The sequence below is a fragment of the Rhineura floridana genome, chromosome 1, assembly GCF_030035675.1.
Source record: "Rhineura floridana isolate rRhiFlo1 chromosome 1, rRhiFlo1.hap2, whole genome shotgun sequence".
NCBI lineage: Eukaryota > Metazoa > Chordata > Lepidosauria > Squamata > Rhineuridae > Rhineura > Rhineura floridana.
In genome coordinates, this window is record NC_084480.1 from 17,520,681 (window position 1) to 17,539,029 (window position 18,349).

At 41.9% G+C, this 18,349-nt stretch overlaps 1 protein-coding gene across 2 annotated transcripts in view; it reads left to right on the forward strand.

Annotated features, from left to right (window-relative positions):
• The window catches only part of DCC (DCC netrin 1 receptor), an 882,319-nt gene that overhangs the window by 18,472 nt on the left and 845,498 nt on the right, over nucleotides 1–18,349 (forward strand). For both annotated transcript variants that reach the window (XM_061614640.1, XM_061614649.1), the window contains exon 2: nucleotides 15,581–15,901. In XM_061614640.1, coding sequence (XP_061470624.1) covers nucleotides 15,643–15,901 — 259 coding nt within the window. In that variant the 5' untranslated portion in view covers nucleotides 15,581–15,642. The remainder of the gene's footprint in view (nucleotides 1–15,580; nucleotides 15,902–18,349) is intronic.

Consider the following 18,349-nt stretch of genomic DNA (forward strand, 5'->3'; position numbering starts at 1 on the left):
CCATAGGTTTCAGGTAATAAACCTCCATGTCTTGTCATACTAATTGACTGTGTGAATTGGCCCATGTTGTCACATTATCAGGATACGGGCTCATTAATTTCATTAAAAGTAACCCCACATCACAATTGGCTTTTGCCTAACTTGGGCAACATTTCATAAAGTCATTAGCTGTAAAAAAAAAAAAAAAAAAGTGCAGAGAACTAGTTTTGGTCAGAGGGCCACATTGCATTGTGGCCAACCCTCCACGGGCCACATTTGGCATGTGGGCAAGATGCTCACCTGTCAATCGCTTGATATCATCTGGCCCCAACTGAAAGTTGTGCAGCTTGCATTCAGCACCAAATTTCAAACAGCACTAAATAGTTTAAAGGGTGCCTTGCATTTGGCTCTGTTTAAATTTGGCTATATGTCTGAACAGATCCCTGATCTGTAGCTTCTGCGCGCATTCAACATCTGCCAAAAGTAGTGCAAATAGTATTTAGCATCATATGCAGAGCTTGGAAAAGTAACTTTTCCAAGCTCTGTATGTAAACAGCACCAAATGGCTTGCAAAGGAACAGTCACAAGTACACTTTCAGTGTTCTTTTATAAGTGTTCCTTTTCAGCCATGGTTTTACGTGTTTCATGGCTGACATCATATCAGGGGTGCCTTGCACAGCCCTAGTTAAAGCATTCTAGTGTGAATACCATGATCTACTCACTATGAAATGTCCATATCCTGAACTGTCTTATGTCTGTAGTTAACTTTAAATTTTGCTAGCTCACATTTTCAAAGAGCGACACTGAGAACCCTGTCAGCAATATCTTTTTAATGGTGACAGCAAAATGACAAAGGACAACCACAAGAAAAACTTCACCAGTATTCAAAATAAGGGTGTGTGGTTTTTTCCTTTTTTTTCCTTAGCTCTTGTTCACAAAGAATATATTTTTGAATGATGAAATAAGCCCAGCTGTGAAGCGGTATTAGGAACTGCAAGTATTTGGAAACAGAAAAGCATTTTTCTCCTTGACTTTATCAACAAAAAAGTGCACCCAGCTGTACACAATATCGGGCTGTATTTCCTAGCCTGAGTTTCTTTCTGATTACATGTTCATACTGCTTGAGTATTGATCTCAAGGCTTATACTGTTGTCGATAAAAAAATGTAACCTTATGTTGCAGAATTGGGTAGAGCCTGATGTCTCGATAGCCTTTTAAAATAGGTAATATATCATTAAACCTTTGAGCTGTGCTATTTTCTTCAGTGCACACACATGCACACACTAGCACATACACACACCCCAACATATATACCACAAGCCCTTTTCAAACATTAAAAGGTGATCGTGCAGGGGGGCAGGGTAGAGCCTGATGTCTCGATAGCCTTTTAAAATAGGTAATATATCATTAAACCTTTGAGCTGTGCTATTTTCTTCAGTGCACACACATGCACACACAAGCACATACACACACCCCAACATATATACCACAAGCCCTTTTCAAACATTAAAAGGTGATCGTGCAGGGGGGCAGGGTAGAGCCTGATGTCTCGATAGCCTTTTAAAATAGGTAATATATCATTAAACCTTTGAGCTGTGCTATTTTCTTCAGTGCACACACATGCACACACTAGCACATACACACACCCCAACATATATACCACAAGCCCTTTTCAAACATTAAAAGGTGATCGTGCAGGGGGGCAGGGTAGAGCCTGATGTCTCGATAGCCTTTTAAAATAGGTAATATATCATTAAACCTTTGAGCTGTGCTATTTTCTTCATTGCACACACATGCACACACAAGCACATACACACACCCCAACATATATACCACAAGCCCTTTTCAAACATTAAAAGGTGATCGTGCAGGGGGGCAGGGAAGAGTTTGTGAGCTCTGCTCCCTGTCACTAATGTTGTTGCCTTCGATGAGTTGGAGGGTGGCCATCTGAAGTCGGGGGCCTCTTGTACTTGTGGCGGCTGTCTGTGCATTTTAGAATCCTGGAAAATCAGGATCCTCCACAAATACAGGATGCTCCTCTTCTTCAGAAGATCACCCTCCTTCTTGAGGATAATGAGAACGGCAGGGAGGGGGAAATGACAAAAAAGATGGTGATGAGGGGACTCTGAATTGCCTGGTGGGGACTCTGGACATTGAAAATATCAGCCTACCTCTGCCTTTAGTACAGTTTTCACTTTGTAGATATTTATTTTAACTTTTTTATTATTTGCATTTGCCCATCACTTCATAACATGTGGTCTCTAGGCTCTCTTGTTTTAATTGCTTTAATGCTGTGGATTTTCTCCACTCTCTGTTTCTGAGTGATCTGTTTTTGATTTCATAGCTGTGTTTTATTTGCTGTTTTTAACTGTATTCCTCTTGTAATTGTGATTGTTTTAATTTGTCAATGTTTGATCTTGTAAGCCACTCTTTTCTTATATGGTGGCCTATGCATAGTATACCTGTATACACTTAATAATTAGTGGATGTCTTTTGGGGAAGGGGCCCTGTTTTTGTTGGTTGTGCCATTAGTGATATTTTCATTGAGGAACTAGTCCAGGGTGCAGATTGTACCGCAGATGATTTCTTTTCTTTTGCAGAAATCTAAAATGTGGTGAAAGATTCAGAATCTGAGTTCAAGTTTTAAAATATTTTACGAACTTCCCCAGACCTGATCTTTGAGGGATCCTTTTTATTTAAACAATAAATAAACATTTGCTTGGATACAATGAACTATGAGAAAAAAAGAGAGAATGTGTGTGTGCTGTTCTTTAACTCTTGTGCAATAGAGAGCCTTCTTGCACTCCACTGTCCCTGTATTTATTTATTTGTTTCATTTATAGACCGCCCATAGCGAATAGCTCTCTGGGCGGTGTACAAAAAGGTTAAAATACAAAATACGACAATAAAATCAAGCTACACACAATAACGTTATAAACATTTAAACATTTAACAGTTAAAATGCCTGGGAGCATAGCCAGGTCTTAATCTGGCGCCGGAAAGATAGCAGCGTAGGCGCCAGGCATACATCTTCGGGGAGGCTGTTCCACAGTTCGGGGGCCACTACAGAAAAGGCCCTGGATCTAGTAACTATCCTCCGGGCTTCCCGATGAGTTGGTACCCGGGGGAGGGCCTTAGATGCTGAGCGAAGTGACCGGGTAGGTTCATAGCGGGAGAGGTGTTCCACAAGATATTGCGGTCCCACACCATGTAAGGCTTTATAGGTCAAAACCAGCACCTTGAATCTGGCTCGGAAGCAAATAGGTAGCCAGTGCAAATGGGCCAGAACAGGTGTTATATGCGCTGATTGGCTAGTTCCCGTCAACAATCTGGCTGCCGCGTTTTGCACTAGCTGGAGTTTCTGAACTGTCTTCAAGGGCAGCCCTACGTAGAGCGCGTTACAGTAATCCAATCTAGAAGTTACCAGAGCATGAATAACTGAGGCGAGGTCATCCCTGTCAAGATAGGGACGTAGCTGGGTTACCAGCCGAAGGTGGTAGAACGCATTCCTCGCCACCGAGGCCACTTGTGCCTCAAGAGACAAGGAAGGATCGAAAAGAATCCCCAAGCTACGAACCTGTTCCTTCAAGGGGAGTGTAACCCCATCTAGAACCGGGTGAACATCCACCATCTGGGCAGGGAAGGCACTCACCAACAGTGTCTCAGTCTTGTCTGGATTGAGTCTCAGCTTATTAGCTCTCATCCAGTCCATTATCGCGGTCAGGCAATGGTTCAGCACATCCACAGCCTCACCTGATTCAGATGAAAAGGAGAAATAGAGCTGCGTGTCATCAGCATACTGATGGCAACGCACTCCAAAACTCCTGATGACAGCACCCAGAGGCTGCATGTAGATGTTAAAAAGCATGGGGGACAAAACCGACCCCTGAGGGACTCCACAATGGAGAGTCCAAGGTGTCGAGCAATGTTCCCCAAGTACTACCTTCTGGTGACGATCCGCCAAGTAGGAGCGGAACCACTGCCAAGCAGTGCCTCCAACTCCTAACTCCGTGAGTCTCCCCAGAAGGATACCATGGTCGATGGTATCAAACGCCGCTGAGAGATCAAGGAGAATCAACAGAGTCACACTCCCTCTGTCCCTCTCCCGACAAAGGTCATCATACAGGGCGACCAAGGCTGTTTCAGTGCCAAAACCGGGCCTAAAACCGGATTGAAACGGATCTAGATAATCGGTCTCATCCAAGAGCACCTGGAGTTGGCCGGCAACCACCCACTCCAAAACCTTGCCCAAAAAGGGGACATTCGCCACCGGTCTATAATTGTTCAAGTTATCTGGGTCTAAGGAAGGTTTCTTTAAAAGAGGTCTCACTACTGCCTCCTTGAGGCTACCAGGGACTACTCCCTCCCTCAAGGAGGCATTTATCACTTCCTTGGCCCAGCCAGTGGTACCAGTCCTACTAGCCTTCACTAGCCAAGATGGGCAAGGGTCCAGAGCAGACGTGGTCGCCCGCACCATTCCAAGCACCTTGTCCACTTCCTCAAGCTGCACCAACTGAAACTCATCCAATAATGAAAGGCAAGACCGTGTTCTGGACACTTCAATGGATTCAACTGTCATAACATCAGAGTCTAGGTCCCTACGGATGCATGCGATTTTATTTTGGAAGTGCCCCGCAATGTCGTTACAGCGAGCTTCAGATGTTTCTATGGTATCTTGAGGACCAGAATGTAAGAGTCCTCGTACAACCCTAAAAAGCTCTGCTGGACGGCAGAGAGATGTCCTAATAGAGGTAGCAAAATAGGACTTCTTCGCCGCCCTTACCGCTTTCATGTACGACTTAGTGGAGGCACTTACCAAAGCATAATTGTATAACAAGCAGGGTAGCATACTATGAGAGATATGGTGAATAAGGAAGACACAAGGTGGGCTATAAACAGGTGTTGAGAAGAAATGTGGCCATCACTTTCTCATGTAACTAGTCTCTTCCTTTACTCCGGAACAGTCCTTCTATGAGTGGAAGATGCTTTCCACCGGTAGAGGGGCATTTTTTGGATCTAAGCCAGTATGTCTTGGTTTTATGTCAATGAAGTATCATTTTGCCCAGCCTAATATGTTAACATCAAAAACAACAACACCTGTGATCTAATGCAGCCATAACTGGGAAAACTGGAGAGTTTAAATGAGGGAAATACTCTCTCTCTCTCTCTCTCTCTCTCTGTACGTGATATATCAGGAAAATCACTGATTAATTTGTTTGAGAATTTACTCCCCCTACCTACTCCATCCCTAAAACATTTGTTCTGGTGCCAGTGCTGATATGGGGTTCCTCCTGGAATTGTGAATAACGGTTGCTGATCCTTTGGCAGAAAGTTAATGGCCATTTTCCCATTTGCCACCTAGCATTCATTCTATCAAATCAATTAGCTGCTTGAAAAGAAGTGTGTCCTCCACTGTACTCCCATCTCATCAACTGTTCAGCCAATGCCACTTCTAGATAATTACACGTAACTTCTTAGAGCTTCATCATATTTCAGATTTTCTTCCACAGAGCTCTGATTCATTTCTCAGCAGGTCTTTGTCCCCTCCACAAGTCAGATCTAATGGAAATGGGATGTTCCATGAATAGTAGGGGTGGGAACTGACCACAAGGTTTGGTTGGAACCCTGATTTGGTGCTTTGGAACAGTCCACCTTGGTCTGAAGCTGCCTGATTTAACTTGGAGTCTGAAGCTGCTCTGAGGGGGAAAGAGACTTAATTCCCCCACCTCAAATTCACTATTGAGAAATAAAGAATGACTATGAGTCAATTTTTATTATACAGCATTTATTATTTGTCAGTGATTATAAAGAACGATATCAAAAGTCTAAATACACAGCAGGAAAATACATTTCAATACAAATGACAAATTGTTACAAGTATTTAAATAATTTTGTCTGTTTTTGTTAAAGTCATCTTCAGAATAAGTTAATAATGTTAGAGAAATATTAAATATTATTAACGTTTAATTGAAACCCAATCTTGGTTCCAAAAGGAAGGCCCACTTTCTTATATTTTGATAGAAATCTGTAGGCACAGGAGGTCATCCAGAATGAATTAAGCCTGCCAAATTATAGGAGAGCAGGTCCAGAGGATTTTTGGCTAAGCCTCTCTAAAACGTAGCTTTTTAAAAACAACTTTTTATGTTTTGGAGAATTGGGTGAAATTTGCAGGTATAGCTACTCTTTCTGAGGGGATGAACACTGCCAAATTCCAGAAGGATAGCTACAGTGATTTTCCTGTCATCTTTCCCTCAGGGATCAGTTTAAAAGCTTTCTGTTGATCTCCATATAAGAAAAGTGATCTCCATGTAGGAAAAATGTCAGTAGTGAAGCTGCCTGTATATGAGGCGTGATAATTTCCTCTGCAGTGATCAACTCTGCACTGCTAGTGCATCCTAGGGTCTAGATAGTCATACCTGGATTGGGACAACATGGATTCAAATCTCTGTTCAACCGTGATGCTTACTGTATGACCTTGGACAAGTCAATGTCTTTCATCCTAAGCTACCTCATGGAGCTGGTGTGAAGATGAAAACTGTAGAAAAGAGGGAAATGGATGGAACACAGCAGCTGACAGGCGAATGCAATTTTATGCTACATTAATAGCACCATAGTTTCCAAATCCTGGGAAGTACTGCCTTCACTTTACTCTGTGCTAGTCAGACCTCGAGTACTGTGTCCAGTTTTAAGTGCCACACTTTAAGAAGGAGTTAGATTAGAACGAGTTCAAAGGAGGGCAATAAAGGTTGCCAAAGGCACAGGAAGTGAGTCCTAAAAGGAAAGGTTAAAGAAACTTGATATTGTTGTGTGCACCTCAATCTCCAAGTGATGTGAGACTTCCAGAGGTTCCAGTGCTTACCCAGGGTTTGGCTTTCTTGGAATGAAGGTCAGTGGAGACTGTGGTATCTTTATGATATATAGTTTATTTACACATATATACAACCTGAGCATAAGATGGAGGGGTTCTCCACATTAACACTCCAACAGATCTTGCTTCCCCATTAGATTTCGAGGGGACTTCTCAAAGCCATAGCTTGGGATTCAGCAGACAGAAAAATCCTCTCTGTGTTAGTTCAGCTTCCAGCTCCTCACCAGACTAACATACAGTCTACCTCCTGCCCCAGCCAGGTGAGGAAGGAAGGACTACCCTTTGTTCCTATAGCAACACATATTTTCTTGGCCAAATCCTTACACATGTTGATAGGGACACTTGACAGACCCATTAACCAAACAAAGACATTGGCTTGGTCATTAAAGCAGGTTTCTTTCTCTGCAGGTCCCAGCTTTCAGATACAGGACAACAGGCTTGAAGGGGACACATAGAAATCATTCATCCCAACCCCATGATCCTATAACACTATGTTTAGCCTAAAGAAGAGATAAAAGAATGACTGGGGGGTGGCATGACAGCATTCTTCAAATACCCGAAGGTCTGCACACAGAAAAGGGCAAAGACACAGAAGAGGATGAAGGCTTGGTTTCTGCTGTCCCATAGCATAGGAGAAGACCTAATGGGCTTAAGTTATAGAAGGGTAGATTTCAGCTGAACATTAGTCCAGTGGTTCCCAAACTTTTCCTCCCACAGACACCTTGAAAATTGCTGAGAATCTTGGCAGACCACTTCATGATTTCTCTGCCTCTTGCAGCATTGCAATGCTCTGTGCTAGATGCTGTATTATTTTTAATTGTATTTTTATTGCTCCTTTTATTTCTTCTGTATTTTATTGGGTTATAATTTGAATCCCATAGAACACAATATAAAATACAATAATTAAACTGAATATAAAAGAAATAAAAAAGCAATTAAAATGCAATTAAAATCTTCATAGACACATCATGGGCCACCTGAATAGGAATGGGATCTGCTGACCAGTGCCACTTTAAAAGCATCCCATCAACCTAACAGGCTGGTATCAATTCGAGTTTGTTCTTTGTCCACTATCTGCTTTCACCCATCCGTTTTTTCCCTCTCCCAAAAATATTGATATCAATATTGATATTTTGAAAGGAAACATTAATATATGAAAGGAAATATCAATAACATTATTATTCTTAATACTGATATGTTAGAGGCAGATTTTTTTTTTAAAAAAATCCATATTCGAAAATCGTTGCAGAAAATGGCTACATAAAAATGATAAGAGAATAAGCAAATTAATGGAAAATTTGGAACCAAATCTGAATCGGGTGGAATTCCAGAGCATCCCTACAACTGAATGAAGCTCTAGGCAGAGCCTGGAACAGTTACTTTTTTGAACTACAACTCCCATCAGCCCCAGCCAGCATAGCCACTGGACTGGGCTGGTGGGAGTTGTAGTTCAAAAAAGTAACTTTTCCAAGCTCTGGCTCTAGGGCTCTTCGTGGGAACCCTTGCATTAGAAGAAACGTATTAAAGGTAAATGCAGTTCATTAACGGAACCCGTTGCCTAGAGAGGTGCTGGGCCATCCTTCACAACTGATCTTCAAACGGAGCTTGCTGGGGATGTCCTAATTCTGGATTTTCCTGCATGCAGCCCTGAGTTTGACTAGGTGGACATAAAAGCTCCCCTCCAACTCTCTGATTCCATGAAGATGAAATGGTGGAAGGGTGAATGAAGGGTGAGTTCGTTATGTCTCACTGTCAGATGAATTAAGAACAAATAAGTTTGTACTAGCATGTTGACAATTGTTGAGCCTACAACAAGTCTCTGGCGCTTAAGGGAGGTCAGGCTGGGATTTAACCTTTGTGCCCCACCAAGCACTGGCAAAAGGAGATTTCAGGAGAGTGGCTAGGCAAGGAAGGAAGCTTCTTAAGCACATGATGCCCAAACAGATCAAATAGCCTTATGAAATCTCCCAGGGCAACCTTGCTGACCAGTCTGAACAACTTATGCAGTTCACTCCTGTTGTTGGTAATAGTCAGTAAGCCTTCCTCCCCCTCCTCCATGAGAGTAATTTTACAGACTTACATTTCTGAATGATTTCATTACAAGGAATAGTGCATCTTTCTTTTCTAGTTTTCATTCTTCACCTCTTTTTGTATCCACCATTTATAGTTATTGAAGGTGATTTTCTCATGTGGATGAGCATTGCAATAGACTAAGGCTGCATTCAGACAGCAGTTTATTCTGTTTTCTCGACGTTTCCTTACCTGATAATTTCTGCATTTTATGATCTTTCACATGACATAAAAGCCACATCTAGAAGAATGTTATGGAAGTTTCGTGATCATTTCTGTGTTAATTACTTCCAGACAAAAAATAAAAATCAATTTGCAACCCCATTAACCCAGAAAATCATGGGAGTAAAGTGATGCGCACAGATGCCAAAGGAGAGTCTGGAGTTGTACAATGCACACAATAGGAACATGGAATGTGAGAAGCATGAACCAGGGAAAGTTAGAAATTGTCAAGCAAGAAATGGAACATATCGACACACTTTCATCACTGGACCTTCTAATATTACTTTGTAATAAAGTCTCTGCATCCCTTTTGTGTTTACAATGGGGGGACTTTTGCAGACTGAGGGCCACAATCCCTTCAGGGCAACCTTCCAGGGGCCACATGCCAATGCTGGGTGGGGTCAAAGGTGAAAATGGTTGGGGCAACAAATGTAAATTTTACCTCTGTACAGTAGGCTAGTTTGACAAACACTCAGACACCCCTCACTATCCTCCAGCTTGGTAAGCAACAGGTGTTATCAGCCAGGTGTGATCTAGAGAATGGGGATGTGGCTGCAGAAGAGGTGTGGCCTAGAGAGAGTCCCCAGGGCCAGGTAGTGAGACTTGGAGGACTATATTTTGGCCCTAGGCCCAAAGGTCTCCATCTCTACTTTATAGTGTGTATGCTCATGCGCACAACAGTCAATTGAAGATAGCATTTTCTGTATCTGACAAAGAAGGCTGTACTCCATGAAGGCTTACAGCACAAAAAACATTTTTAGTCTTTAAGACTTTGAGGTTTTCTCTAGCACTGGACCCCTGATTTCAGTTCCTGGGACCGGAGCTGGAAGGTGAAACATGAAATGCAGCAGCCAGAAAGCACCATTATCTTGACAATATAGATGGGGTAGAAATGTGATTGTTTGCATTACAAGCGAGCCTACCAATATGTGAACTGAAACTCAGCCATCTTTCAAAATTCGCATTCTCCAAATTTTCAGTGCAGTTCTCCAACCAAGGACTGTATTCCCAAATGCATAGACTAGGGTAAAATATGCATAGAGATGCATACATTAGTAAAAACAGTGTACAAATGCATTATGTTAGGGAAATTGGTTTGCAAAATTGCATACGTTAGGCAAAATTGCATACAAACATGTACATTAAGAGAAATTTGCACTAAAATGCTGATGAATTTTCATGAGCATCTTTTTTTTTTTAAGCAAACTGATGAGGAAATGTGGAGAGCTGAACTGAAGGCCAGAAAAACAGAGACATGGAGAAAGAGACCAAAATGGAAAGATTCACCCATCCCTAGTTGACAGTCAACAGAAGTGCACCCTTTGACTGTTTCACTTCAAATTCCAGTGCTTCAAGTTCCAGCTTTTCCCATCATTTAATTAATTTTGCCCCTGAGATCACTGAGCTATGGTCTGTTGCCATTTCAAAAGAAACATTGTGCTTTGAAGATGATTGAGTTCTGAGCTCATCCACCAATAGCAGAGGAACAAATAAACTCGTATGTTACATAACTTAGGCGAAAAGGCAGGGATACTTTTTCTCGAGAGAGAATCTGGCATGAAAGGAGAGATGCAGCTTCAGAGGTTAACTTTCAGAAGACCTCTAGCACCTCTAATTTTTAAAATTATTTTTATTTATTTAACAAAATTTATATACTGCTTGAATGTAAAGATCTCTAAGCTGTTTACACACAAAAAAAATTCAATAAAAGAGTTAAAAAACAAGTCATTAAAACATATTTTAAACAATTAAACCACTGCTGTCTAAAAAGATTAAAACACATCAACATTTATATGTCTGGAAAGGCTTGCCTAAACAGAAAAAAATTACACAGGTGCCAAAAGGAATACAGCGAAGGCACCTCCTTGATGTCGAAGAGTAGGTAGTGCCACACTAAAAGAACCATTTCTTACAAGTGCGGAACAAGTATTATGTGGCACCTGTAACAACACCTCTTCCTCAGAGCAAAATGCTCAAATGGGCACATATGGGGTAAGGATGTCTCACAAGTGATCGTGTCCCAATTATTGTTTCTTAACCTAAAGGAGAGCTCTTTCCCAGGAGTAGTCATCGGGATGGTGGTGGCTGTGTTTAACTGGCCTCCTGGCACCAGCATTGATGCAGCTTACCAGGAGAGAAGGGGGGAGGAGTTGGGCAGTGGGGAGATCAATGAAGTGTTAGCACCCTGGTGGAACCTATCTGGTGATCCTGCTGATGCATCCACGCTGACCTCCCCACCATCTCAGCCCTTCCTTTCTCCCAGTAAACATCAGCAACAGCGGCACTGGGAGGCTAGGTAAATGCCGTCGCTCCTCCCTCCCTGCCAGCTGCTCCTATTCTTTCGCATACAAAGAAGTGCGAATACAGTTTGAATGTTCCTTCAGCAACTCCTAGAATAGTATTCATGCCATTTCTGTGGGATAAAAACCCTGTGACTCTTATCTCTAGTTCCTTCACTGTTGGACTACTTTGGAATATTCAGGTACCATATATCTTTCACATTCCAAAACTCCTTCACCAGTTATTTAAACTGTTAAGCATCATATACCAAAGCAATTTTTCAACTGTAGCTTTTGGAGTGAATATGAATAGCTGAAATTGTGACTCAATGGCCAGGGTAATTGCTTGAAAATAGAGTTAATCTTTGTTTAACTCCTGTGACTTTATATACTCAGCACACTGAAAACTGACAGAGCACCACTGTTTCAAAATACGGGGATTGTTTTCCTGTGGTAGTAGATCACTAGTAGGTCTTGCATGTTTTTGCTAAAATGAATGGCATCTTCACTGAAGTATACACAATGTCCCTCAAGATTTCATGGGTATTTTTTCTCACTGCCAGTGAAAGTAGGGAGAAAAAGTTTATTTTGTAGCGTTCTAGGGTTTGGAAGTTGGACTCTAAGTGGGGTCACATAGAAGTGCAATAGAGGCTATGGAGGAAGGGCAATTTTTATTCAGTCTGCATTTTAAGCAAACTTACCTACTTTACATCTCACAGGCTAAAAGAAATGTATACTTGTAATTATCCTTTGGATTTTGCACCTTTCTTAATGTTATGATACAGTTTTCAACTCCAAAAAAGCATTGATTTTAAACAGTTTTATCAGTATTAAAAATACCCCTCTAGGTTAAGATGTGTATATAAATGCATCCAAAATACTATTGAAATGCATATTTGTGATAAAATGCTTATTTAAATATGAATTTTCATATAGTGCAGTTTAACATTATTGAATAGATTTATGCATGAACACATGTGAAATTGATGCAACCTGATGCAGACTGATCTGTCCATCCCTAGTAAAGGCTCAGGAGCTGGCAACTGAGGTCTGTTTTACTGGCCTTCTCTAACATGACATCCTCCAGATCTCTTGGACTCTAATTCCCATTGGCCCTAGTGAGCATGGCCAATATAGTTAGGGATGATGGGAGTTGTAGTCCAAAACATCCAGAGGACACCAGGCTGAGAATGGATACATTGCAGAAATCCATGTTTGTCACCCACAGTATGCTTGATAGGGAGCTGCCACCATCCTTAGCTTTGTGGTAAGGTGCATAATGCACGTGGCTGCAAATGCACATTTACGCTTTATATTATGGAGTGTACACCTAAGCAAAGCAATGTATGAACAAACGTTGAGTGTCTACTGTGATGTTCCTGTATTAATGTAAATATGGTAAGTGCTGTTTGTATAGAAGATACATGGTAAGTGGAATGAAAGAGGAGGGGGAGTATTGGAGGATTGGCTGAGCGTTTGAATGGCTGAGAGTATAAATGGAAGAATGACAGTTGAATCTGGGTGGATGTTGTGGTGAATGTTGGGGTGGATGTTAGTAGGTGAGAGTTGGTGGAGGTGAGAGGAAGAAGGTGTTTGGTGGTGGATGTCAGGAGAGTGTGGAGAAAGAGGGAGTGGGAGTTCAGATTAATAATAAGTCAAGTACCACGGGAATAGATGAAACCATACGCTTATGTAACATTATAAAAGTAATCTTGTTATTTCTGATATTTAATAAATACTATTTTGGTTTACCGAAGGCCTGATCCTTGGCTGGGGTTTGCACAGACCAGAAGGGAGGGCAAGGTAATTACCAAGGCTGAAGGGCAACAGTAACGAATGGTGGCAGCGGTGAAGAGAAGAATAATAACATTACAAGTATCCAGAGCAACCCCGAGTTATATGAGTTATCTATATAGATACAAAGGGGTTGGGAACAACATAAGCACGCAGTCACAAAAGTAACCAGATAGAGAGAGACTCAGGCAAAGTCTCTGGGAACATTGGTTATAGGATGTGACTCGTGGTGCTGCCTAGCAGGGGGATCTAGTGAGATCTGTGCTAGAGCGGAGAGAGAAACCATAAAAAAGGACAGTCCTGACTGGTGGAGTCCCTGGTGGTGCCTAGTGACAGGCAGTAGCCACACGCAGGTAGGAACCTGACAGGGAGAGCCAGGGAAGGGCGTCACATCTACACACACTAAGAAGATGTGCTGTCAGTTTGTTCCTGATCTTAATATTCTGCCTGTGGACTGACTAGGATGGTGTAAATGGAACGAATTCATAGGTTGAGTGACTCACTCTGTTTTCAGTCCATGTGACTTTAATGTGTGTTCACCTCTATGCCTATTTCATCCTGTTTCCAATTAATCTGTGACTTAAAAAAATGTGTTGTGCGCCACCCCAATCTCCAAACAGTGTGAGACTTCCAAGGGCTCCTGCACTTTCTCATGGTTTGGTTTCCTTGGAAAGAAGGTCAGTGGCAATTGTGGTGTCTTCTTGACAGATGGTTTATTTACACAAATTCACAACCTAATCTTAAGATGGAGGGGTTCTCAGCATTCTCAGACCAACAGGTCTTGCTTTTTCATGAGGCTTGCAGGGAGGCACTCCAAAGTACCCAAAGCAAGCCTCTCTGTGTCTTCCCAGCTTTTGCAGACTAGACTAAAAATACAAGTTTCTTTTTTGCTCCCAGATGTGGGGGGAGGAAGGTCCATCTCCTGAAAAGAGTTCCTTTGCATATGCAAATTGACCATTCAGTAAGTTTATTAATTCACAGGCTGATGTGGCTAAACTATTGGATTAGCAAAGGAAACTAGTCTGACCAGTAGAGCAGGTTTCTTGCTCGCATATTCCAACTTCAGGCTTGAAGGGGACCCAAAGAAATAATCTATCTCAACCCTCAATCCCATAACACTATATTTCAATGGCATTTTAAAGTCATAAACATGCATTTTAAAAATGTATTTTGATGTGATTTTGAGCCAAGAACTGAACTGGTATGCTCAGGAAGTGTGGAAGCTGAGAGATAACTAAATTCTGGTCCATACATTAATTCAGGGTGTGTAGATTAGGTCAGTTTGACCTGGAATGTGCAGAGGTTGTATACGTTAGGCATCCTTCCAAATTCATTTATGTGGTTGAAAGTCAACTGATACTCTCAAGGATTCTAGCCAGGTATTGGCATAACCTACACGCAACAGTCACCATGTCTAATCTTTTCACTGGGGAACCTTTGATAAGTTTCTGAGAAATCCAGAGGTCCCCCAGAGCACAGCTTGAATCCTCTATAACAGAGGTTAGTGATACAAAAACTCATGTCTTCCTGCTTTACAGATTTTACAGAGAGCTGTTGTACTGGGTTTTATGAAATTGGAAAGAACGGCGGGCAGTGAGATGTGTACTGTACCTTGGTGTTCCACCCAAGAGGCTTGGTGGCATTCATAATTTGCTTTGTCTTCCCTAGGAATGTGTTCATTCGAGAAAGCTCTATCAAATAACAGCAGTCCTCTTGGGAGTAAAATTCATCTCTGTGCAGAGGGCTGGCACAGATGTAATAAACCACTTACAGTAAATCCTAGCTAAGCCCTTCAAATAAGAAATCAGTTGAACTGAAGTTGTTGTGGGGCTTTTGCTGCTGGTTGAATTTGATGTTAACTGCTCCTTTTTCAGTAGGTTATCTAGACTGGCGACTCAAAGGCCCTGCAGAGGAGATAGGCTTGGCTGCTTAAATTACAAACTGGTTTCTCTTTTCTCATTAGAGGGTTTGCATAGTTTGATAAGGTAATAATATATCCATGTTGAAATTTTATTCAGAAAGATTCATTTTCCTTAAATAGTATTTGTAGAGTTGTCATCAATTTTCTCCCAAAGCAAAACTCAAGGCAGATTGGCTGGGTTAGGTGAGGGATGGTTTTAATTTTTTCAGAGGCTCCACACAACCATGCGTTGTGACTGACTTTTGCCTAAACCAAAGATTCAAGGTGCATTTCGGTGTTCTTCCACAGGCAAAACAATGGTAGGAATTTCAGCAGCAGATAAATTAAATATATACAATGCCAGCATCATTTATTTGGAGGCAATCTGAATGTTCCCCAGACTGAAATGTTGCGTTCCTGGGATTGTAATGGACTAACTGGAATATCCTTCACTGTTCATCCCAACAGGCACGCAGGTTAAGGGCTTTACAACACTGCGGTTCCTGATTGAGCCTTCGGATGCTGTCACCATGCGGGGAAGTAACATGTTGCTCAACTGCACGGCAGAATCAGAACAAGCATTTCCAGTCATCAAATGGAAAAAGGATGGTGTCTTTTTAAACTTGGCAGTGGATGAGAGAAGGCAGCAGTTTTCTAATGGATCTCTTTTGATACAAAACATAGTCCATTCCAGACACCATAAACCTGATGAGGGCCTTTATCAATGTGAAGCATCACTAGAAGGGATCGGAGCCATCATCAGTCGGACAGCCAAAGTCTCAGTAGCAGGTAAGAGTTCACCTTTTTTTTTTTGGTACCATGAGAGGATGCTCTCATGCTAACTCAGCATGGATTACTTAACTCTGTGGTGTATTCAAAGTAATGTTTTATTTGTGCTCTTTGGATGAATGTTTTTCCTAATCTTTGCCAGGACGCAAATCCGCAGTGGGTATTTATCTGGGGAACAGTCAGTTTCCAGCAGGGATTCAGACTATGCACCAACAACCAGCTGTGGTCAAAAGAGGGAACTGCAGGGAGATGAGGTGAACAAACATGGAAGCCTCTGTACAGCAATAGACCAGAGGAAGTGAGGAGCTACCCTTTGACTGCACGAAGATCCTCCAGTTCAGGCTTGGTCATTGGCCTGCAAATGCTGGGGACTGAATTGCTGCCGCTAGCTACAGCGCATATCCTAGAACTGAGATGTATGGCGTAATGATGATTTAGGGCTTCATTTGATGCAGAATATGGCCATTCTGACTTCTGCATATCACACCAATTTTAAAAGAACTTCATTGGCTGCCAGCTCATTTTATTGACCCAGTTATGAGTGCTGGTGCCTACCTTTGGAGCCCTTGGAACTCAAATACCTGGGGGATTGTTTCTTCCCATATCAGTGAGTCAGTGAGGGTTTTTTTGGAGGGGTGTCTTCTGTCTGTTCTCCCAGTGCCTTATTTAGAGGTACAGAGTTTAACAACAAAGGAAAGGGTGGTGTCCAGGTTATGGGGTACCCTCCCTAGGAAAGCTCACCTGGCCCCTACACGGCAGTCTCTCTTTTTTTGGCTCCCAGCAGGAACATTCTAATTCACCCAGGCATTTTAATTTCTTATAATTTTTTAGTTTGTTTTGAGGATTGTGTCTTTTGTTTTATTGTTCTGTTTGTGTTGTTATGCAATTGATTGTGTACCACCCTAAGATAGCTGAAGGGTGGTATAGAAATGTATCAAATAAAATAGGGTTAGTAAAAGAAAGGGACAAGCCTCCTGATGTGCATTTTGCAAGCATCTGGTCAGCTACTGTGAAAAATGAGACAGTTGACGACAAATACCCTTGGTCTCCTCTACCAGCTGTCATCTCATGTCATTACATTCAAGACCTTGTAAAGGACATTTTTTTTAAAAAAAGGCAGACTTCAGAGGACTGTGGACACTTAGGGATGGACTAGATGGTCTATTTCTAGTCTCTGCCAGGTTTTCATGTTTTCATTTCTTTTATTTAAGTATTTACAAACCAAACTTTCATAAAAATACAGCAAGATTTTATATGCTATACAAAATTATAATAAAATCTATTAAAACAGTAGCAAAATCATTAATAAATACTGGTTGGCAAAGAGAAAATTCACATTGCACAGGTCTGTTTGAAAAACATTGTTTTTAAGAGATGTCTAAAAGAAGGCAAAAATGAATCATGCTGAACTTCTACTGGCAGGGAGTTCCACAGGTCAGGGCCTGCCACACTAGAGGCTATCCCTAGTAAAGGCCAACCGAACCCCAGGGACATGGGGAACCACACATAGTGCCCCATCAGAGGTTCTCGGGGATCAAGGTGGAGCCTAAGGAATCAGTTGGTCCTTAAAGAATCAGATGGTCCTTAAGGTATTTGGGCCCAAGGTATATAAATCTCTTCCATCCTGTTTCCACATTAAGCTGCAGAGGGTTTTTTTTAGAAAAATCCACAAAAATGTCTTATTTAAATATGCATTTTATTGTAGAATGTGTCAATGTGTATTTTATCTCAATTTACACATTTTACCTCAGTTTATACATTTCTAAACACATTTCATCCTAAGACACACACATTTATATTTATTTATTTATTGAATTTCTTAGTCGCCCATCTGGCTGGCTATCCAGCCACTCTGGGCAATGTACAAAATAGGCATACAAATATAATAGACATTAAAAATCTGAAAACAATGACTATAAAATCTAGCCCACCCCAAAAGCCTGCCTGAAGAGCCAGGTCTTCATGGCCCGGCAGAAACACATTATAGAGGGGGCATGGTGGAGATCATTTGGGAGGGAGTTCCACAGGGTGGGGGCCACAATTGAAGAAGCCCTCTCTCTAGTCCTCACCAGTCTGGCTGTTTTGACTGATGGGATAGAGAGAAGGTCTTTTGAGGCCGATCTTGTTAGGCGGCATAGCGGATGATGCTAGAGGCGCTCCTTCAGATAGACTGGGCCAAAACCGTGTAGGGATTTAAAGGTCAAAGCCAACACCTTGAATTGGGCCTGGCGAGCAACTGGTAACCAGTGCAACTCTTTTAGCACTGGAGTTATGTGATCTTGCTGGCAGTTGCCTTTAATCAGGCGCGCCGCCGCGTTCTGTACCAGTTGCAGCTTCCGGAACGTTTTCAAGGGTAGTCCCACATACAGCGCATTACAGTAGTCTAGGCGAGAGAAGACCGGGGCATGTACCACCGATGGGAGCAGATGATTGGGAAGGTAGGGGCAC